The 23,770-nt window shown below is 43.0% G+C and overlaps 2 protein-coding genes across 4 annotated transcripts in view; both read right to left on the bottom strand.

Annotated features, from left to right (window-relative positions):
- Nucleotides 1-13,726, bottom strand: part of mrtfba (myocardin related transcription factor Ba) — a 58,887-nt gene extending 45,161 nt beyond the window's left edge. For all 3 annotated transcript variants that reach the window (XM_061230632.1, XM_061230630.1, XM_061230631.1), the window contains exons 1-2: nucleotides 13,606-13,726; nucleotides 1,321-1,388 (exon numbers count right to left, since the gene is read on the bottom strand). The gene's annotated coding sequence lies outside the window, so the exon portion shown is untranslated. The remainder of the gene's footprint in view (nucleotides 1-1,320; nucleotides 1,389-13,605) is intronic.
- A 1,069-nt stretch (nucleotides 13,727-14,795) lies between these two features.
- ercc4 (excision repair cross-complementation group 4) lies at nucleotides 14,796-23,495 on the bottom strand. The gene is made up of 11 exons (XM_061231616.1): nucleotides 22,707-23,495; nucleotides 22,167-22,347; nucleotides 21,520-21,715; nucleotides 20,895-21,102; nucleotides 20,152-20,332; nucleotides 19,867-19,992; nucleotides 19,554-19,661; nucleotides 18,166-18,727; nucleotides 17,792-17,884; nucleotides 16,606-16,718; nucleotides 14,796-16,233 (listed from the first exon to the last, which is right to left on the bottom strand). The coding sequence occupies exons 1-11, from the start codon at nucleotides 22,881-22,883 to the stop codon at nucleotides 15,479-15,481; spliced, it is 2,700 nt and encodes an 899-aa protein (XP_061087600.1). The 5' UTR covers nucleotides 22,884-23,495; the 3' UTR covers nucleotides 14,796-15,478.
- Nucleotides 23,496-23,770: the final 275 nt, after the last annotated feature.

Here is a 23,770-nt window from a genome sequence, read left to right as displayed (position 1 = left end):
CGGTTCTATTTAACTTAATACAGCTGAAGTTAATTTCCACAGAATACATTAACAGAAAGGTGATGGAACTTATAATCATAATATTATTTAGAAAGTAGCTACTCCTGTACGTTAACTTCAACCTAAGATAACAAACCACATGCAGTGTAGCATAAGCAATGCACAACAGCTATATTGCAACACAATCCTCACCATATATTAGTTTTCAGGGGAGAGGGAGGATGTTACTGAGCCAATTGAACATTTCTAGCATCTGGCATTGATATTTTTCCCACCTTTCTCTCATTTCGTCAGTCAAACTTGTTATGTGCGTTATGAAAATGAATGTTTCGCCTCCAAATGTTTACTCATCTATCAGTGTACTGGTTCCATCTTAAAAGCAGTTTACCTTTCATGTTTTCCAAGCCCACGAGAGATTAAGTTAGAATTTCTCTTAAACCTAGTCCCCAACACATGAAAAATTTAACAAAACTAAGCTACAGTAACTGTTTGGATACCCGTGACAACAACTGTCATACAGGCCATTTACGCAACTATGATTTATTAAAAGCAAACATATGAAAATCCGTTAGTGGTTAACTTAAAAAATGTGATTTCCTCATGGCAACAAAGAGCCCATTCGTTTCATGGAGAAAGCAGGCCAGAATCTGACCTCATCCCTAGATGGTTTTCTTGTGGCAGAGCAGTATTCCTTTTTAATCCATGACAAAGTCACATATTTGGCTATGTGAGATTCATTTTCCCCTCCAACGCATGCATACGAACACACACCACAGCACAGCCACCTTACCAAAGAAAACTAACCTTTCAGACCAATAGATGGCACTGCAACAGCTTTGATGTGGGAGAAACACAATTACATCTCATTCTGCTCCTCCAGGCAGTACACTTACTCCTTCAGCATGCATAATGATAGTGTGACAGAATGGGGAACATTACAGCTTATCGCTTTGGCTACTGCAGCAATGAGGAGGGTCTCGTAGAGTGAGAGACCGAAAGCAAAAGCCTTTTTTGCTCTATAATCTGGTCAACGCACTTAGAAAGTGACCTTGTCAATGTGACGACATGGCTCAGGCAGTAAGAGCAGTCGTCTGGCAGTCGGAGGGTTGCCGGTTCAATCCCCCGCCCGGGCTGTGTCGAAGTGTCCCTGAGCAAGACACCTAACCCCTAAATGCTCCTGACGAGCTGGTCGGTGCCTTGCATGGCAGCCAATCGCCGTCGGTGTGTGAGTGTGTGTATGAATCGGTGAATGAAAAGCATCAATTGTACAGCGCTTTGGATAAAGGCGCTATATAAATGCCAACCATTTACGTAGCTTACCTGTGAGGGGAGAAGAGCACCTGAAGGGAGACTGCTGCGTTTCCAGACACTAGGCCATGGTGTCCAACCTGAAAAACAACACAGGAAACAGCTCATACTCTGGACAGCAACAGAAATAACCTGAGAGCGGGGAAGACCTACCCTCAAGATTGACAGAGTCAGAGTTCAGAGTAACTGAATTAAATGTGCCATACTAAGAACTTACTTGTTCCTTTTCATTTCAATCTACTTTTTGGCAAGATAAACATACAGGCAGACTCCCAAACTGACCATACACATCCACTGTTCAACACACAGTGTGGGGCTAGATGTGCATTTAATACATCTAAAATGGGATGTTCAGAACATCAAAATGTAAACTAGACACAGTGTTGGTGCTGGTTTGCATCCTTTCCTCAGCTGTTGCTAGGGAAACCGTAATTAGTCCTTGTGGTCATGGCAGCAATGTTCAGAAGGAGACAATAGGCGGCCAGGCTTTGATAGACATGAGGAGCACTTCAGTGAAGAACCAGACGCAGAACGTTTCCGTCCCAACAGACAAGGACAGAACACACCCTACCTGCAGAAACTGCCATCATCCACCTCGTCCACCATCCTAAGATGTCCTTATGAAAAGAGATCTGCAGTCTTGAACTGCACTGAGGGCTTTAATCAAACCAACAGAACACACTCAAAGACCAAACAGACTGGGTGACGTGAGCTCATAAAGGCTACAACATATGGTAGGAATGGTTCAGCAGGCTTTCACCTCATGTGCAGCTCAGTGTCATAACAAATGTAGAAAGAATGCTTCCAGAGAAGTCCGTTATAGGTCAAGCAAGCCGTAGCACATCTGCTAAATAAGCCACAAATACAACAGTAAACATGCTCTAATGACTAGTATTGAACGCATACAAAAAAGGATGGATATAGGGATAGCACCCCATGCCTAGTACACTAGAACAATGAGTCATGCGTGTGTGTGTGTGTATGAGTGTCTATGTGTGTGTGCATCTGTGTGTGTATGACACACCTGCACTGCAGCTGCACGCAGACAGGGCGTCCTGTTTACTTCCCTCTCGTTCCTCAGAAACACGGGTTCCAGGAAGTGTCCGTATGTCGGGATGTGTTGCTGCTGGTGTGCAGGCCCAGCGCACGTCTCCCCAAGCCCCCGTCCTCAAACAGGAAGCATCCTTCATGCCTCACAAAGCCATCCCGCACAACAAAGGCTTTTCATTGTCAGGATGCCGTTCTCCGCTACAACAGAGGAGGAATTCGACGATCACTCGCTCTGTTACGTAACGGAAACAAACCGAGGCACCGGGGCTCTGACGGCGGGAGGGATCCGGGTTTTTATTCGGGAAACGACGGACAGCAGCCCAAGCGTGAAGAGCTCCCCGCCCTGCGCCCGGATGATGGACAGAGTCAAGTAACGCAAATCAACTGGAACAATCCTCAGGAACAACTGACCATGGATCATCTACAGCTCTGAAAACACCACATTTCAGGCCAAATAACCTTCAGTGTAAGAGCCTGAACTGCGACAGCACTGCAGAGCTATGCAGCGGTACTGAGCTGACATACATAGCATCGGACTCCCTCTACAGAGCCCTCCAGAGACTTTCTGTGGCTCCACAGCAAGGTAGAATCAGGGAGTATTAAACGGTGTAGACTATGTGGATAAGCCCTTCCAAAGTGAACACTTCGCTAGCCTCCTGGCATGACCTCATCCTCTCCCGTTGCACCCGCAGGGCCCCATTAGCCAGCGGTGTGTGCCAGAACACATAGAGAGGGGCTGTTTCCATTTAGCGCCAGCGCGCCCACCCTCCACCCCGCTCTGCTCTCCGTGGGTCTCAGCCAGGCCCTACCTTGTCCCTTCACATGGGGGGGAAATGAGCCTCGCGCGTGACTAAGCGCACTGGCCGGCACGCGCTCCGCTCGCCGAGATCAAAGACCGAGTGCAGCTGGCAAGCCTCAGGGCCGTTCTGCCACAAGCACAAAGAGACAGCTACCATGTGTTCACCAAAAGATAAAACTCCTATGTAAAAGACGGGCCTACTCCCATTTGTTTAACTAACAGGTAGGGCGTGTAAAGATTTCATTCATCTCTTTTTTTCAGCAGATATTATTTGGGTGCAGCATAGCAGCAAAGGTTAGTTTTGTGTAGACCTAGGCCTAATTTAAAAGATAGGGAGGGCACAAGAGTTTAATGGTCTTAGCCTATAACTTGGTCTAGCCAAAAGTAGACTAGCCCTTGCTCAGAGACAGCTGGGGCCAAAGCTACTGAAAGCATGTTGGGCGGAGGTCGCCTATCCCTTCATTACATTACAGGCATTTATCAGATGCTCTTATCCAGAGCGACGTACAATGAAGTGCCTTCAGTATTAACAAAGGGCAGAGTCTCATGCTTCTAAATTAAATACTGACCATAAAAGAACTTTCCACAGGATTAATGTGCTTCATAAACACGGTTTAAATATTAAAAACAAAGAAAAGAGTGTCATGTCAAAAATGAAAGGAATAGAACAATCAGATGATATCAATTGACAACATGCTCCATACCAACTAGGTAGATCTCTTATTGGGATTCATGTTCTCTGTGTAATTTCACTGAATTTTAGCCCCCTGCACTGAAGAAGCATTGAATGAGCTAGTGACTTGCACGTATTAGTGACTATTCAGAATGAAAGTAATCAAAATAGCTTGTGTTAGTCAACTACTATTCTTGCCATTTCTTACAGTTCGAATGGATAGTTTGCCACTTTGTAACTAACAAATAGATAAAAGCATGCACTTATGGGTCAGTAGCTTCAGTTAATGTTCAAATCAACCATCAGAATGGGGAAAAAAATTAATCTCAGTGATTTTGACTGTAGAATGATTGTTGGTGCCAGACAGGGTGGTTTGAGTGTCTCAGGAACTGATGATCTCCTGGGATTTTCATGCACAACAGTCTCCTGAGTTTGCAGAGAATGGAGCAAAAACAAAATAGGTCTAATAAATACCTAATAAAGTGCTCACTGAGTGTATATGCCTTTTTAATAGTTTAAAAATACTTGGGCCAAAAAGAACTGCCCTACAAATCTGAAGAAACTCAAACCTCAAATGGCTATTAACGCAATTTACAATGTAGGCTAACCATTTTAAATACAAGTTATGCTATGATTGCTTGATGTTATGATTGCAATAAAAAAATTATGAAGCTTTGACAACCAGTATTTTACCGGCATATAAATCTGTGGGATGAACTAAAAGTACAGCCACATACAATATATGAAATTAAGTGCTAAAATCTCAGCCCACATACGCAATACTCCAACCAGTTTGGTTTCCATGCAGCCAAACAAGGCTAAAATAAACACGGTATACAAAGGGGCCTCTTATTGTGCATAAAGCACTGCATTACATAGTAAAATCAAGAGTATACAAAACTAAAACACTTTAATGTGAACCAAGGGACATTATTAAGATACATATTCCCAAGAAAATCAAAGCTCAGTACATAAACGCTTTTATGATAGGGCTGGCACAGGTTTCAAGTTTCAAGAGCAAGGGGCTTTTGGGGTATCAATTCAGGGAAAGGAGAGAGAGAGGATATTGCACAAGGGAGACATAAAATATGTGGAATGCATTACAGTACTGCCCATTCAGTCATGTCATTGCTGCCCTGTTGGGACAGTTCAGGGAACAAAAACACGCAGAACACCGCTGTCCCCTCTCCCCCTGCTCCCTCACCACTACAAAGTAAGCAGAGGTCATCTGTGGGACTAAAAATAACTCACCAGCATGGCTACAGAGCCCACCAGAACAGCTAGCTGGGTTACAGCCTCCCCCCTCCTGCTCCAAGTATGCCCACAGCAACACTGATAGCACAGGCTTCCTACAAGCAGCAAAGTCCACTCTGATAGTGCAGAGGAATTCAGTCTGTGAAAAAGACCCTTCATTTTTTAACACTGAAACTTTCTCATAAATGCAGCAATTCTCAAGAGGCCCTTGAAAAGAAATTTACATGTGACCGCTCACCCTCCCAGCACCCTCGACTATTTCCTGTCCAACCCGAGCAGGGGGCTCAAGCAGCGAGAGGGGCTAGATTAACCAGATAGAAAATGACTGCTACTAGGACGCATAACGTTTTTGTCTGTCTGCTTATATACTTATAGTTACAATCACAGTATGCCGGAGGACTAACTCGGTGTCAAATTTTGCCGCCCTGAATACATCTAAGCCTGCAAAGCACGTTATAGTGACATTTGAAACTCCCCGTGTCTGATGGATTTCAGTCTAGATTTTTCCAGACAATGGGTGCAACTGTTACTCCATGACGCACCCTTAGTTTGACACCAGGCGTATCACAGACTGAGGGTTAAGGCAGCCTGTGGGTAAATTTAGCCTACATGCTGACCTGCATGACTGCACAACAATCACAGACCCACATCTCCCACGATCTGCACCAAAATGCAATCTTGTCACTGAATCTTGTTTAGTGTTTTATAGCAGGTCATCTGGTGCCTCGACAGTCACAGAAGACAAGGAGGAGCCGGGCAGGGAATTTACTGTCGATAAGTACTGGATAACAAGAGCGACAAACAGTTTGTGGAAAGCGCCTGTGTAATACCTTGTGAGCAGTGATGACAAAGCCAGAGAGAAGTCAAGGGTTACACGCTGTTTTGCTGGACATGGCAGCACTATTTTTTTTTTCCTTCTGTCCTTTTGCTCTAGTGGTGAGTCACACATCATGGCTGTTCCCAGAATGTGCAGTGCTGTCAGCAGCATGGTTATTGCACTCTTCCTGTGATAAAGAGGTTGAGAAATGCTAATGCCATGACCAAATCACAGTCACGTTTGCAAAACTCTGTCTGCGCCCCCCTCCAGCCGAGCAGTGATTATTTATCGGCCAGACAGTTTCCTGACAAGCTTCCGATTGCAGGCCAATTTCAGCCTCTAGGCCTAGACAGGGGACATGCACACACGGGGTCCCAGAAAAAACACGAGGCTCTGCCTTTGATCGGCGAATGCGCAGATGAGACTGCCCCCCAGTTGTCTGTGTCGGAAAAGGACGCGCGCGATGAAAGTTTGCGGCCTCCGCCGCCAACAGAACAAAACAAAGACCAGACGGCGACGGGAGGCGTAGTCTATAAATACCCCGACTTCTCAGTCCCAGCGCTGCCATTTGAAAAGTGCGAGCATGACCCCGTTCTGCTCCATGAAAAGAAGAACTGCGCTGCGATGGGCCCGGGAGGGAAAATCAGGACATTACATTTGGAGCACATCGAAGCCTGCCTCAATCCCACAGCAAAGGCAGGGAAACTCCAGCTGTGCTTCTTACCACTACAGCCGAGTATGAATGAGGGGGAAAATCATCAGCAAGAGGTAATGACCACTTACCTTTGACAACAAAAGCAAAGGTGGGAGAGAAAATGACCGTTTCATTCCCATGAAAAGGAGCACTGGCTCTGCACCAAGAGCTACAGTCATGAGTCTGAACCAAAATGACTGCAATCAGATTTCAGCACCAGCTGTTTCACCACTGTACCAAGGCTGCCAAGCATTACATGAGGCGTTTACTTTCTCATTCAGTACACAGACAAATCCAAGTCCATTTTCACAGATTAGTTTTTGACCTCGGATAGTTGTTTTGTGAAGTTTTCCAAGAGCTAGTGAAAAATCACCTGCAGACACCAAGACTGAGCTTAGAGTCAGTGTTAGTCACATATATCCAGGGATGATGAAAACTTTGGAAAATCACTTCAGTTTTTCAACAACTTCATTATTCTTCTGTAAATCATACCCATATGGTGAATTATTCTACCCTGTCATATAAATGTTAAGTACTGCATAGTTTCTTTAATGACAGAAAAATGCAGAAGGGGTGGCTTTTCGGTTAAGTAACAACAAATTGATATTTTATGGAAGATTAAAAACTATGAGCCATTCATCTTTTTCTGCATGTGGGGTAGCTACAGTACTTCTGCTTTGTGTGCCCCTAAAGATTTGTGATTCATAACAATTTTGAAAAATTGCATCAAAGTTGATATAAATGCATCAGCCCTTGTGGGTCCCATTAGCTAGAAACATTAAAAACATAAAATCCTACACTTCACAGCATCCCTCATCAGAAAGTCCTTCTCCAAGATGGCTTCCACTGTCGTCAGGCAGAAGACACTGGAGTAGGACCAGCGGCATGAGTGAGACTGATGCTGGCCAGCTGCACTGCTTGCATAAACACATTTTAAACCCACAACTGTGTCCTTTACGAAGCCCCCCAGTAAAACTGAGCATTAAACAGGACTCTGTCTCCATTAGGGGAACAGGCGCTCTTTACCGTGCCTAGCTACATACATTAAGATTCATAGAGCTTACAGAAGGAGGACAAAGGTTCAAAAACCCTTTTATTTTCCAGGTGGTCCCTTCCTGACATGTTTGCCTTTGATACCTTTACATTGTAGTGTGTTATATGAAACTTGTCCGTCTTCATTCATAGGCCCTGCTGCTTTGTGAGCTTAAGCAGGCCGATCCCAAGGCTTCCATGAAATGTGTTTTAATAGCCTTTAGAAGAGGACCCCAAAATTAAAGTTGTACCATATGGTCTGAGTAATTACACACCTCATAAAAGTGTATTTGGCCCATTATATGACTGACTGCAAAGAAAATAAGACATGCTTCCTTCTCTTTTAGAAAATAAGAAAGTGTGACTAAAGCTTCCTGGCAACACAACATGCGATTTCAACAAATAAATGAAAAACATATAACATTGAAAACAGCCTTTTTTTTTTGTGGTAGCTGCAGATTGAGTCTTAAATCCCAGCTGCTACGCTGATTATGTTCTTCACACAGGGAGAAAGTAAGGTAAAAATGTGAAGAGCTGTACACATAATCTATGAAGTGTCCCAGAAATGAGAACAAAGGTATTTTAATCATGTTATTTGGTGGTGCGGTCAAAAAAAAATCAATTGGTGAATGACCTGCTGTATGACTCTGAGCACTGTTCAACAGTTCATAAGAATAAAAGCAGTATTCATACCCATTATCAGCATGGCACTGTAACACGAGGCAGTTGATGCTCTCAACAGGCCAACGCTCTTTCAGGTTGGATTAAATGTCTCTGGTTGTTTATGCAATACACTGAATACATTTTGGGTTGAGATAAAAAGATGAACATGAGACCAGAGTTCAAAATTTCAGCTTTTATTTCCTGGTATTTACACCAAGATGTGTTCAACTACTTAGAACATAGCACCTTTGGTATCAGACCACCCAATTTTCAGGTGAGCAAAAAGTATTGGAAGAGAGAGTATAAGTAAATTAAAGTAAATAATAACACTTAATATTTGGTAGCATATCCCTTGCTTGCAATAACTGCATCAAGCCTGCAACCCATTGACATCACCAAACTGTTGCATTGTTCTTTTGTGATGCTGTTCCAGGCTTTTACTGCAGCCTCTTTCAGTTGTCACTGGCTTCGAGGGGATTTTCGCTTCAATCTCCTCTTCAGGAGGTGAAATGCATGCTGAATTGGGTTAAGGTCTGATGATTGATTTGAACCTTCCACCTTTGTTGTGTTGGCAGTGTGTTTTGGGTCATGGTCTTCCCAATTAGTTTGGACGCATTCATCATTAGATGGCAGACAGAATATTTTTGTAGACTTTTTAATTCATCCTGCTGCTACCATGATGAGTTACATCATCAATAAAGATTAGTGAGCCCACTCCAGAAGCAGTCATGCAAGCCCAAGCCATGACACTTTCTCCACCGTGGTTTGCAGTTTTATGTTTTGGATAATGAGCAGGTCCCTTCTTTTTCCACACTTTGGCATTTCCATCACTTTGGTAGAGGTTAATCTTGGTCTCATCAGTCCATAAAACTTTGTTCCAGACCATCACTGCACTTTGGCAATTGTAATCTCACCTTCCACTTCTTACTACTGATGAGTGTTTTGCATGTTGAGGTATAGCCTCTATATTGCTGCTCTCCGAGTCTTCTTCAAGTGGTTGAAATACCTTCACCCCTGCCCTGCGGAGATTGTCACTCACTGATGTTTTTGGGGTTTTCTTCACAGCCCTCAAAATATTTCGGTCATCAACTTCAGTTGTTTTCCTTGGTCGACCTGTTCGATATCTGTTGCTCGGTATGCCAGCACTTTTCCAGGACTTTCCAAGTTGTTGTACAAGCTATCCCCAATGTTTGTGCAAGGACTCTGATCGATGTCCCCTCTTTTCTAAGCTTCAAAATGGCTTGCTTTTCTCCAAAAGACAGCTCTCTGGTCTTCATATTGGTTTATCTTTTCTAGCACACATGCAGTCTTGACAGGCAAAACCCAAGGCTAAAACTAAGTGTAGACATTCAAAACAATTTACTGTTTAACCAATCAATCTAACAGGACACATCTGGGCAACAAGAAACACATGTCAGTCACATGTTCCAATACTTTTTCTGACCAAAACATTTGGTGGTCTGATACAAAAAGTGATATGTTCTAAGTTGCTAAACAAATCTAGATAAAAAAAAACTCATGTATATCTTTTGACCTAAAAGTCAATTGTCTTCAGTGTATAGAAAAAACAAAGGAATTGACCTTGCTGTTCCAATACTTTTGAAGGGGACTGTATGTGTGAAGGTGCTAACAGATGTGCATGTTTCATTGTTCTCTGGGCCAGTGGGCCACCACTATAGCCCCCACAAATTACTGAGATTTTACTTGGCCATACATGTTAATTTTCTGGATTGTTGCTCACTCTACAATGCAGTATTGTGAGCTCTTCACGTTCCTGGCAACACTAATATTGTGATTGGTAATCGAGAGCCTCATAGACATATCTGGATGAACTGCAGTACTGCTATTAAAATCAGGAGTTACGCTGCAGGGCTGAGAAATAATGGCTTTGGTTATTTCTTCTTAACATGCTATTTGGATGACATATTCACAGGCATTTAAACAGAAAGGATTTATTTTTTTATTTTTATTTTTATTTTTTTAAGTACCACATTTTTTTAAAGCGGTCAGTCTGAGATGAACCTGAACACCTGCTTGTGACTCACACTGAAGTCTCTTTGATCTGCAACTGATGCCACAGCTCCAAAACCTTGCTTTCATCTCCCTCTTTCTCTGTCACCGTATCTTTCATCTTCCCTCTTTTTCCATTGGCTGCTGTCCCCCCAGGAGATGCTCCCATTCTTGCCTCAAATATTTTATTCAACTAAAGAGTTGTCTGCGAAAAGCTGCCTTTCTGGAGGGAAACAACATCAAGCCCAGACATCAGGTTGAGGTCAAAGAGGTCCTGAGATCGACACCAACACGATTTGGAGTGTTATATATAGACTTTTTGCAAACTCTTCCCAGCAGACACAGCTGCAATCACACTCAGGTTTAGCAGTGTGAGGAATTACAGGTCATGCAGTACCCCAAATAATAATAATAATAATAATAAGAATAATAATAATAATAATACTACATTTTATTGGTGAAGCGCTTTTCCCAAGCTCAAAGTGCAAATCTAGCATGGCCCTCGCAGGTACACAGTGCAGCTATTTACTTGGTGCTAAAGAAATTACCTGTAACAACTCACATTTCAGCTATGTAAATATATAACGGGGCTCATTTGTTGCTTTCTTTTCCCTATTAATCCTAAAGCAAGCAGCATTATCTATGGAGTGTAAGTTCAGACTGGCAATGACTGAGGCAGTTTGTGATAAAAAAGGCACAAATACAGATGCAGCCTGCTACATTACATTACATACCATTTGGCTGATGCTTTAATCCAAAGTGATTTACAGTTAATTAGACTAAGCAGGGGACAATCCTCCCCTGGAGCAATGCAGGGTTAAGGGCCTTGCTCAAGGGCCCAACGGCAGTGTGGATCTTATTGTGGCTACACCAGGGATCAACCCACCGACCTTGTGGGTCCCAGTCATTTACCTTAACCACTACGCTAGTGTGCCTAACACAGGCACCACATCATTGATGCCTGTCACATTACAATATACATTCACACATTGAGTCAAAGTCACTGCTGTTTTACAGAAACAATCTCATCACATTAACATCACACCACAAACATTTTCCCCCTCAATGAATTGGAATGTGGTCTCTAGAACACCAGTTATGAAAATGCAGCATCAAGCAGGTAAGGGCTAATCAACGCAAAGTGCCCTCCACCAATTCAGATGTAAATAACTGTTGTCTCTGGCAACTGGTTTCTTATAAGGCCAAATCAGCATTAAATCTGTGATAATGCAGTCCAAAATTGTGTTGTGTTGAAATGGAATGACCCACGTTACATTCTTTTCTAACCCCAATTGCTACAGATCTACTATAATGAATATAGCAGATTCAATACAGAGCAGCTTACTACAGTGGTACATACTAGTACAATATTAAACAATCATACTCAGCTGTAGAATAAATTAAAATTCTAAATTCAAAACACATTGACTAAAGATGCAGACCATGCGATACCTATGTAGAAACACTTTGCACTCACAATTCATGTTAAGCATACATTCCAACACAAGTCAACACAGACATTGCCAAATATTTTTCTTGAGAGGTTGATTGTGAACAGTACAGCAGGATTATTCTAAATAATATGCCATGTTCAAGCTGAAGCTCAACTAGAACACTCTTGGAGAGATATCAATCTTGTATCAACAAATACCCAGGCTACAACCTATATTTAGCCTAATATCCAAGTTACCAAAACACCTTTTTTCTATGGGCTATTTCAAACTACTGTACTATATCATATAGAAATTAATATCTTAAATGTGTGGCATACTGAATGCAAATACCATTAATATTACACAGTACGCTTATAATGAAGGCTGGTTGTGGTAGTGCTTGAATGTGTCAGAACCCAATTATATCCCTGTTATAGCCGTACATTACAAATACTGAACTGAACAGAATAGTAACCAGGTAGACCGCTTGCAACTTCGGATCTCAACACTAGCTCACTTACTGGAAATGTGCCGCATGCAGGCGGCGGGGGGGGAGGAGGGATACAAATGAGCTAACATTAGCTATCCAATACGGTTGACTGTAGCCGTAAAGGATAGCAGTAGCTCGCTAGCAACAACGAACCGATATCGAACACAAATGTAGCTTAGCTAACTAACTTAGCTAAGATCCCATTCATCAAAACAGTTTAGCCAATTGGTAAGCTACATATTAAAATGGATATAAAATTGGCTAACACTGATTCAACCACACCTCTGCGCTTGCTTCTGGCTTCTAACTTTATAGCAGCTAACGTTAACTTAACGTTAATTCGCCTTTCCGGAATATAGAATGACATCCGAATAGCGAGCTTCGTTTATTTATTAGCTAGTAGCTAGTTCCTAACGGGTCTGAAGTACATCCAAGCCCTGCGTTATCCCATCCATGCAAATATCACAAAGCGGCAGTACGTTAGCAACGGATATTGTTTGCTTCAGATGGCGAGCAAGCTGGTCAACATTATGTTAGTTAACGTTACCCTTACTAGTTTTACCCTTACACTGAAAGTTGCCGTGAACTTGGCCATCGTATCGCTAGTAACAATAGATCTAACATTGGTTAGCTGAATAGATGGTTTATCTCAACTGCATATGTATTGTTAGCGAGCCCGGTGGCAGGTTATATCGTTTTACGTCATTTCATTATGAGAACTTGATATTATTAGCTAGCTGCATGACTAACGTATGTCTGTGAGTTCCGAGACAGCCAATTTAGCTAGAGCGATTGGCAGCTAACGTTAAGTTACAAGACAGCTAACAAAATCATGCCACTCGGTGTATTTTTTTAATTTTTTTTGGCAAATACTAGCTAGGTAGTGACCTTAGCGACAATGCAACCGTTACCATTACAATCCGAAGACTAACAACTTCCAGCCAGATTTGACTGATACGTAAAATGCCAAGACCGTTTTAGACCGAAAGACAGCCAACGACATTAGTGACGTTAGTAACATTTCCAGTCACCAAAACACTTGCTAACTAGCCAGCTAACAATGCAATGGCATGGCAACAAGCTATATAGGCTAGTATCACGTTGGCAGGCTGTTGCTCAATTTCGGTTGCCATAGCGTTAGTGTTTCTCGTCTGTGCTACGAATCACTGACGGTGTTTTAAACAAGCTTGAAAGGATCAACTGGTTTTGATAATCTGCAAAATAATACTGTCAGACAACTGACAAAGCTAGTTATCAAGCTAATCATCATTGCCAATTTGTGCAGCGAGTCAGCGTCAGCCAGATTCTATGGCTGCTGCATCACGACAGTTCGCTAACTAGCAATGTAAATGGGAAAATGATCAATCGAAGTGAGACCTTACCAGAATTATTTGTTGTCCTTGGTTTGTGGCTAGTTAACCCCTAAATGAACGGATACACAACGTTAACGTAAATGTTGATATTTCTTCTCTGCTGGAATTGAAGTTGCTGGTCTTGGAATAAGATGGCCGCTGCCGAGCTGTTCGGCTGAACTCAATGACGTAATGCCTGGTGATATTATTTGGCTTAACCCATTCATGTCCTACAGCCACCTGACAAGGTAACATTATAACTTAGTAACTTATTCTGTATAGATCGAAGTTATCTTTTCCGTTTGGATCACTGTTTTGGTAACTCATAACTGATTCCCTGCATTTTATAATGCAATTCTCATTTTTTACGGTGTCACAAAAAAGCGTAGGCCTATGGGATACCCACATTTTCTGACAATCGATTTACTAGCAAATCATGGCACAAGTTCCCTGACAATGTTTGCAGCGTGAACAAGTGTCGCTTGAAAGAAACGCAGATAATTGACGCTTCCCTTTTAAAAAACGTGATGCTGATCTTCAAAGTTTCAAAGGCAATTTATTATTTTATGTGCTATATGAACGTATTTGCAATGCAGTACAATTTCCAAATATCCGCGAATATTGACGTAATTAAGTTCCTATATTACGCCCTGTGATCCACGTCTGACTCATGGGCTTGAAATCCGTCCGTTGAAGACCGAATTAAAGTTAATTCAAAGATTTGAATGAACTACAGCGCACCATTGTAATGTCTTTAAAGCAGCCAATTCTTTATTTTTGTTTAAATGTCCGATTGTGTTTGTTCTAGACAAGATCGAGGTTCTGTGCGCTCCATACAAAAACCGCAGTGCGGTTGTGCGCTTCTGCGTGCGGGGGCGTTCAACAGTATCAGCAGCATTGAACCGTGTTTTCATTAGACTTTCCGTGCGTGGGGAGGGTTCAACGAGCTTCGCATATGTAATTAATTTGCCGTAAATACCATCAACACATCTTCCAGTCAGTTCATCGTAGTCGAATATTGATACGGTTCATCAATCGTGCGCGACGGGAAAAGGAACATGATATGGAAAAGCTGAACGTTCCCTGGTTTAAATTGGTTTAAATCCCTCTGACCCAACATAAATCTTCCCAATCTTATGCGAAGAGAATCTCATAAATCCAAAATCAACATGGGCCAAAAATTCAATGAAGTAGATTAAATAAAGTAGATACAATAAAGATGCAGTTTATCGCATTTAATAATAAGCAATATAGACTTTAGCCTGTTTATTGCGTCATTTGTTTCTCTACTGCCAATGTCGGCACGTCATACCATTCATGTGCTGCACAAAATTACAGCTGATAGACTCTGAAGCATGTAGGACGACAGTTGCTCCTTATACCATAGGACGTGGGGTGCTGCCCAAAAATGAGCACATTGAAAATTACGATTCTGAAGCAAAACAGTCCATTCGTTTCGTCAGTTCTCTACATGATATCGCCATCTAAAGCTAACGAAAGCAACTACACCTCTACAATAGCGTGAGGAACGACACCAGGAATTAAGATGTGATGTATACTGTATCATCTATCCTGATGTAAGCTGCCACATTTCACAAAAACATCATATATAGTATATAGTGCTTCACAATAATTCTAAAGATGCATCACTGCAAACACACACACACACACACACACACTGTATAAAGAACATGTACACGGTTAAGTACTACTTATAAAAATACACTTTCTAAATTATTTTTCATTTTACGCATGTAAAAAAAAAAATGTAGGTTTCAAAAATGTGATGTCAAATTTACAATATTAACAAACTACATTAAACAAGAGTTTTTCCCACAAATCAAGGCACACCTATGTCCACACCCATGTGTGGGAACTGAGTCAGGTGGGAACTGAAGAGGGATCACCTCTTCCCTCGGGCCTCTGTCATCTTGCCCTTTTGAGCCAGCGGGACATCCATGGTTCCGTGGAGGAACTGGTACAGCTGCCTGGCATTCGTAGCATTGCCCAGGATTTCAGCCAGTCTGTCCTGGCTTAGCGTGGCCAGCTCCGCCAGGTTTGCTGCATTGCTGATAAGAGCCCGGTAGTTCTTGGTGTTGACCCCAGGCAAGCGGAGCAGGAAGTCGTGAGGGCCGGGGTTGTAGAGGTCGGCGGACTCGCTCACGGTGTCTGACTCCGCCGTGACGGCCTGGGCCAGGGCCGCGTCGGGCTCGGGCCGGCCGCGCTTCAGCTCCTGGAAGAGCTCGGCCGTGGCGTGGGGCGAGGGGCACCAGAGCAGTCGCAGCCGGGGGAAGTGCAGGGTCAGCAGGGTGAGCTTGGAGCTGACGTCGGCGGAGGAGATCTCCTGCCGCATGTCCGAGCGGGCCACCAGGGAGAAGGGCTTGGCCGGGTCGAACTCGATGAGGAGCACGGGCCGCCGGTAGTAGCGGGTCATGGAGAGGCACTGGGTGTACAGCCGGCCGCTCTGCAGAGAGCTGATGAGGTCGCTCACGCTCTTGCGCTCCACGCACATGTCCGAGGTTAGGATGTAGTCCCCCACCTCCAGGGTGACGGGCTCGATGTCCAGCCCCCGCCGGTGCAGCAGGGAGGGCAGCTCGCTGCGGAACTCCCGCATGTCCACGATGACCCGCGAGGGCACCGCTGCTTCCTCCTGACCTCCTGTTTACACACGCATACATCAGACATCGAGACGTCAGTCTGCCCTGTCCATTAAACAGAGTGCATTTCTCTGAACTCAAGTGGGTTCCACCATCTCTTATTCCGGGCTACTCCCTGTGAAGTTGTGCGGGTAAGAAGTCTCATATAATCTGTCCTGGTTGTACCAATTTGATCCTCCTTTTTTTTACTGGCTTGTAGCATGTATGGGTATGAGGAATGAGTAGGAACTCAAATGGACTATTTCAGAATTAAAACTGTCTTAGATAGACCAGGCAATGTTACAATATGAAAGATTGTAAATATGGAGCTAAGTGAACAATACTTCATGTACAGCAGTCACAGAAGAAAAGGTGTCCACAGTAGAGACCTTACCTGCTTTGCGCGTATTGGTGGTGGCATTTGCCTGATCTTGGTTGCGCACCAGGTCCAGATTGGTATCCTGCCGTCCCTCTCTCTCTTCAGGTACCACCATAGTGGCCTTCTCCCTGCGCTCGCCCACAGAAAGCAGTCTCACACAACAGTGCCTTAAGGTGTTTCCACAACAATCAGCTCTAAACAAAGGCTACAAGGAAACTTCACAGAGCTACATCATGTTACTGTGATGGCAGTAGTAGGATATAGAAAATGTTTTTGCTTGGTGAGAACTTATGGTGTAGTCAGTAGGGAAGCTTGGTCAAAACCCATATGCAAATTCTCATCAGGGGTTCAATTCTCAGCCATGGCACGCAGTACTGTTATCCCATCTCCATCTATGACTCTGCTTTCCACTTGTCTGAATACATTGAAAGACTACATGATGGCAGACTCCCTGCTCTCCTAATTAAATTAAACTAATGAGAAAATCTTGGGGGTGTCTTTGCTGAATACATATTTTATACACAATACTATGACCTGGTTCACAGTGGAAAACACATCCTTAGTTGTGTAAGGCAGTTGGACCTCATTGTGGTACACACTCTCTCCAATACTACATGAGCAACAGTGATCTATATCTTCCTGCAACAGGTCAGTCTCTCTGAACCTGGCCACACCCCAACTTTTTAAAATTAAACATTCAAAACATTTTCAGACAAACATCCATAGCACCCAAATCTAAAGTGAAAAGAGACATAGAACGTGCAGCATGGGAATTGCTTTGTGCCACTTTAAAATGCTAAGCTGCCTTATCCGAGTTAAGATAGTTGAATTTGCATTACAATAGCACTTTTTTTGCTACTATATGATCACATACTGTGTTATGCATTGTATATAACTACATATGAATATGGTCATACTATACGTCCGTTTATTAACATACAACCATGAGATGCAGTGGTTCATCTCCAGCAACAAAGCAACTAGCAAAATGTGGAATACCACTGCAACTGAAGCTTGTAAGCTACAGTACAGGAGACAAAACATCCTCCACAAAGGTCCCCTGAGGAATGGACCACAGTCCAAAGACAAGAAGGAAACAACATATTACATTTCAGATGCACCGTGAAGTATTCCTTTACAACGGCTACTCTGTTGTGGTGACAGTGGAGCTATTAATAGAGGATACTGGCAAACTGCTGACCTGATCAGATGTTCAAAGGCTTCCTTCTCTTTGCGCAGGGCTGTCAGATAGCGCTGCTCCTCAGTGGAGCCACCATAGATGAGGAAATACACCCTGAAAGATGGATGAATACAAGCCTTTATGGTTTACTGTGGACATTACATCAAAACACACGTTATCGCACTGTAGTGTCAGAAACACTGATGGAACATAAATGCTTACTAGAAATTATTTAGGCCATTCAAAGCTCTTATAGTGGTGGTATATATTTGAAAACATATTTTAGGTCCTTGCAATCTTGGACTATGTTAACTGCAAAATACTCCATTATTATAGTGACAATAATAATGATAAAGGCTGAGAAATGAAAACGCATTACTGCTATATTTGAATACCTCAGCTGTTTTCCAGGCCGGCTAGCTTTGAAGATCTCCAACTGCCTTACAAAGGAGAGCTCAGCGTCATACAGCACTACATAGCTGGGCTCAACCTCATGCAGTACACGGGTCAGACTGTAGGGGTCAGTGCAACCCCGAAGTGGATGGATTACAGTCAGTGGCTCCTTCAGGATACCATAGTAGGCATCAGAGGACAGGTCTAAGAGGACCTCCTCTTCCTCCATCGTCTCCTCCTGTTCTCCTTCATCTCCACTGCTGCCCATGTGCTCTCCCCCCATCTTCTCCTTCCCCACCATCTGGGTCAGGGTCAGCTCTGGCTTCAGGCTCTTCTTACAGCTCTTGGCTTGTTCGGCTCTGCGTTTCTTGCCGTCGGGCCCCTTCCCCTGGTCTTTCCTGCCCTTGGCTTTCCCCCTCTGGTCAGAGGCTAGGTCAAAGGGAGCCTCGTTCTTCCCGATGGTGCGTGTGTAGAGGCGGGTGAGCAGAGAATCAGCCCCTTTGGTAATGTACTCTTTCAGCTGGGCACAGGTGCGGTCGTCGCTGGCACAGATCAACACCCGGCCTAAGGGGAACAGCAGACCGCCATCAGTGCACATCTGATGAGCTTGGGCTCGCTGATGCTGTTATTAGTGAATTTAACATAACATAATGATGAGAACAGGCCATTCAGCCCAGCAATGCTTGCGTTTTCCTATCACTAAAGTGTACCTACTGCTTAGTTTGCCAGGCATCTAGCACCTTATCAAGCCCCAGTGTTTCTGCCTCCACTTCATGGCCTGGCAACTATTCCACACAGTGACCCTGTGTATCTTCCCAACTAATTTAACTAATTTATAGGCAAGGAGCGAAAAACGAAATGTTTATCAAGAGATGGCAAGGCAAGCTTATGCATATGTTGCTTCAGATTAAAGGTACAATAGGTAAGATTTTTGTGTTAAAACGTTGTTACAAGACTATTGTAAATCCCTTCCATTGAATAAGGCTCACTGACTCACCCTCTGCCTGTGTTTATAGTCCTTTAATTCGGATTTCAAAATATACAGTTGACGGCCCCACATTCTACCAAAACATTGTATGAATGAAAATTGGCTCTAATTGCCACAGTCAATCGTGTTTCAATGTCAGCGCATTTTACAGAGAAGGGGAAGGGATAAACAGTGTTGTGGTTTGAAGGTGTTTGTTGCTGCTATTCTTCTCTTGACCGTTAGAAGTCCAAAATTACCGACTGTACCTTTAAGACTGAAGTTATAATCAACTTTTTTTATTTGTCCCTTACAATGGCTACAGTCATTCTGAGTCATTTGGAGCAAGGATGACATTTGAAAGAAACAATGTATATGACGTATGACAGTCTTTCCTGTTGATATTAAATGAGTACAGTTCCAGACCTGGGTTGTTTTCCAATTGGCTGTTCTCTCTCTCGATCTCTTGCATAACCTCTGAGAGAGCCTCCCACTTAGGGTTCGCCTCGAGAACCAGCACCCTTTTCACCTCAGCTGCAAACAGGCAATCAGGGAGAAAGTACACTGAACCCACCAATCATTCCTTCACCACTGGAATTAATTACATTAGCTTACACAGAACAACCAAATATCAAAAACAGTAGGGGCTGTGTTCCTAAGATGGTATACAAATGAAAGTTGTTCCAAATGAAGAATAAACTTGTGAATTACAGGATAGATTTATGTAGTTAGCACTTACCTGAGCTGCTTGGTTTCTGTTCTGGGTCACTGCCAATCTTAAGTTTCTTCTTTGCCTCAGGCACTCTGTAGACACGTGTACGAGCATTGACGAACATTGATGTACTGGAGTCCAAGAACAACCATCCTGTAGAACCAGTCACTGTTAGCCAAGGCAGGAAAACCCTGTGCCAACCCAAAAACTAAACTGCTCCATTTATGTAAACAGTCTATTTGTTTCCAGTGTAGATACATTACAGTCTGTACTAAAGTCATGGTCACTCCCAAAGCTTAAAGTTGGCCCTACCTGAGTTACTGCCAAAAGCTTTCTGGCTGGACCGCAGAGATTCTAGAAGGTTCAGAAAGGTGACGCAATCATATTGGGTCAGGTAGAGCAGCAAAGTGCGCAGGATTTTCAAGTCCTGGACCAAAGACTTGGTCCTGGCCCCCAACTGATGCCACAGTGGATCGAGGTAGTGACGGATCGTCTGGAAAGCAAAAAGTGTCAAACATCAGGTTACCATCTACCTGCTGCGACGCAGATGCAACAGTAGAAAAGCATGAGCCTAGGTCAGAGTCGTCAGAAAGCCACTTTAGTCATCGCAATTTCAGCATACATGAGGAAAGACATGACATGTACATGACAAATAGGTCTTCCAAAGTCAAGTGCTACATTTTGTCACGTTGTGCAGCTGATAATGGGGAAAAGACAAGCCACACCTCTCATTATCATCTCACTGAACTCACATTTTTGTAGTAATGAGTCTGCATTAATTGTGTAGTAATATAACACGCTTTATTTATATAGCACCTTTGATAAATAAAATTAGGCTCAAAGTGATTCAGCACTAAGATCAATGCAATTGCTAAAAACTTTAGTGTCACTAACAATTCTGTTCAGATGTTTCTAGTTGCCAACAGTATTTTCACCTTGTGCTGTTTACTATAATGACATTGGACAAATACGTATTTTTGTTGAATGCATCAATACATGTTTGTGGGAGACACAGTCCACCCTCTCCACTAATAGAAAGCTGTGGGCATACCAACCTTCTCAAAGGCAGCTCCCAGAGTGTTCTCCAGGGAGAGGTCCTCTGCCTCCAGTGTGGGGTTGTAGCGCTTCAGCTCTTTCAGGCAGGCGTTCATGATGTCCAGCACTGAGCTCTGGATGGCACTCATGGCTGGGGTGAGAGTCACGTGGAGCTCCACCACATCAGGCTTATGTTGGTCCAGCAAAGAGTTCACAGCAGCATGGAATCTGGCAAAAACACCATAGTCAGTCACTATTGCCAGCAGCTGAATCACTACTTGCCAATATAGCATAGCCAGTAGCGTGCATGCAATTGCTGCACCAATGAATATTTTATGATGCCTATCACTCTACCGCAGGGGTCCACAAACTTTTCCAAAAAGGGCCGGTGTGGGTGCAGGTTTATAGGACCTTTATGAGTAGAATTATGTACCTTTATGAGTAGAATTATGTACCTATGTGTGTATTGGCTGGGCCAATACACACAGGCCACACAGGCCGACTCTAGTTTCTTAGATCACTCTCGTTGATTTTTGGTGGCAGTTTAATATACACAAACATTTTAATGAGGCAGAATCGCTACACTGCTACAAGACTCTCAGAAGTATGGGTTCTATGTATTATTAAGCCCAGAGAATCTCAGACCTGGGCCAGAGGAAGAGTTTCTTGACGAATAGGTTCCTCATAACCCGCTCCACCTGGCAGAATCCTGAAGAGAAGGACGTGGCCTTGTCTGTGAAGGCCTTGATAAAACCGGTCTTGTTCTTCTGCCGGAAAAGCCTTAGGATGAAAGCTTCTTGACATGACTCGATGATCTTGTGGGCCCGATATACCAAGATTCCTGTACACACATACAGCAAATCAGCTGTCTAGAATCAGAAAATTGGGCATAAAACTGAGTATTGTATCTGCAGATATCCTGTGCATTTTGGTAAGTGGGAAATGGACTGCATTTAAATCTCACTTTCATCCAAAGCGCTTTACAACTGATGTAAACAACTGGTGACTGATCACACACCAACAGCCATGCAAGGTACCAATCATCGGGAGCAATTGGTTTAGGTGTCTTGCTCAGGGACACTTAGACACACACAGCGCAGGGGATTGAACCAGCAATCTTCCAGCTGCCAGACAAGCACTCTTACCTCCTGAGCAACTCATTTTGATGTACATAGGTTTCTTATAGAAAAACAAAATTTTCAAATTCTACAAATGTGCTTGAAGAATGATGAGTAAGAGTGAGTGAGAAAGAAAAAGAGAAAGAACAAAATCAATCGGTTTGAGGAGGAGACCTGAGATGAGATGTGCTGGGATTCTGTCTGTGAGAAAGTCCACCACCAGAATGCGGCTGGTGACGAAGAGAACTCCTCCCCGTGTGTACACGCGGTAGCGCTCGCTGCTCTGCACCTCACTCGTCACAGTCTGAGGAAGGTGACTCACTCCCTCTGCCCGCAGCTGTTCAGTAAAGTACTCCTGGAAATGTACATATCCAACACCATTTTCAGTCAAACGTGTGTTTAACTTGTGTCATAGCTTACAATTTGTGAAGCTATATAAAATAGCCAACTTCGCTTAGATAAGTATATTTAAACAGTTCTTTCCAATTACACTCATTTACCCTATAATTTATATTGTATACAAAGCTACATACAGATACGCATATAGTATTTTTGTTCAGTAAACTAATAAGTAATTATACATACTATATAGTGGTCAGCCTCGCTAAAGGCAAAGCTGCAGATTATGTACGAACTATATGGTTGTCATTGTACTTTAAATGACTAATTAGCCAATTACATGCGATAACACGATAAACACTGTGCTTAACCCACCTGTTCAGGTGTAGTTGTATTTAACAAGAGCACAAGACTCCCCTCCTCAGAGTACACCCGCAAGAATTGGAGTAGTATGCGATCGATGCCCATTCCTTCTGCCGTCACCAACAGCCCATCAGTACCGAAAAGACTGAGAAACATCTCCGTCTCAAACTCCAGCAAGGGACCCGCCATCGTACAAGCGAGTAACTGTTACCACACGTAGCTCTCACCCTCCTTCGGTGTGAAGGTGAACACAAGCACCTCACAATACGCTGGAATTGTAAACCGCGCTTGTTAATAAAGCTGACATCTGGTAACCATGTTTTTCTTTCTTTCCCGTGTTCATCGGAATTCTGATGTCTCAAATGTAACTTAGGATATATAACGCTAGCTAGCTAAAGCCACTTCGCCAGCTACCAACCTAGCTAGTGCGTTAACTCCGGACTCATGTCTAGTTGAGGTAATGTAATACAAATACCGACCACCATCACCATCACAATCATTCATTTAGAATGTTATTGTCAAGTGAACTGGTTTAAAAAAATCTTCGATGTAACTGACTGTTAGTTTTATAACTTAATGTTAGCTCCAGCTAGCTAAGTATAGCTAGGCTAGACCTAGTTATCTATGTCCTTGTCATTTAGGTAACTGTTTCAGATTTTCGCGAATATTAGGTAATGTAAAAGTAATGCTAATAAATGCAATATTCAGTAAATAATACAAACTAACGAGGCGATGGCAAACTTTAATTTGCATAACTACTACTGCTCTTGTTGATTCCGTAGTATTTTGAATTTACTTAAAATCTCACGTGATGTGTTTCTTTTTGTGTCAAGATTTTTGTCAAGATTGTGCACTTCTTAAAAAAGAATTGCAAAAAAATAACACCGCCGTCTAGTGACTGGAGGTAGAAAGAGGCGTGGAAATCAGGCAGTTCACGTTTTCACATACTGTATATGCCTTTGTAAGAACAAGTTGAATTGTCCACAAGGGTAAGTTCATATAGGTCTATTGATCTTTGTGGTTACTTCATCCTGTACGGATGAAGACCTACATGTCGAAAGGTTAAACACATTAAA

The sequence above is a fragment of the Conger conger genome, chromosome 2 (genome assembly GCF_963514075.1).
Source record: "Conger conger chromosome 2, fConCon1.1, whole genome shotgun sequence".
NCBI classification, from domain to species: Eukaryota; Metazoa; Chordata; class Actinopteri; order Anguilliformes; family Congridae; genus Conger; species Conger conger.
Note: the sequence above shows the minus strand (reverse complement) of the source record. Positions and strands in the feature narration are given on the sequence as shown.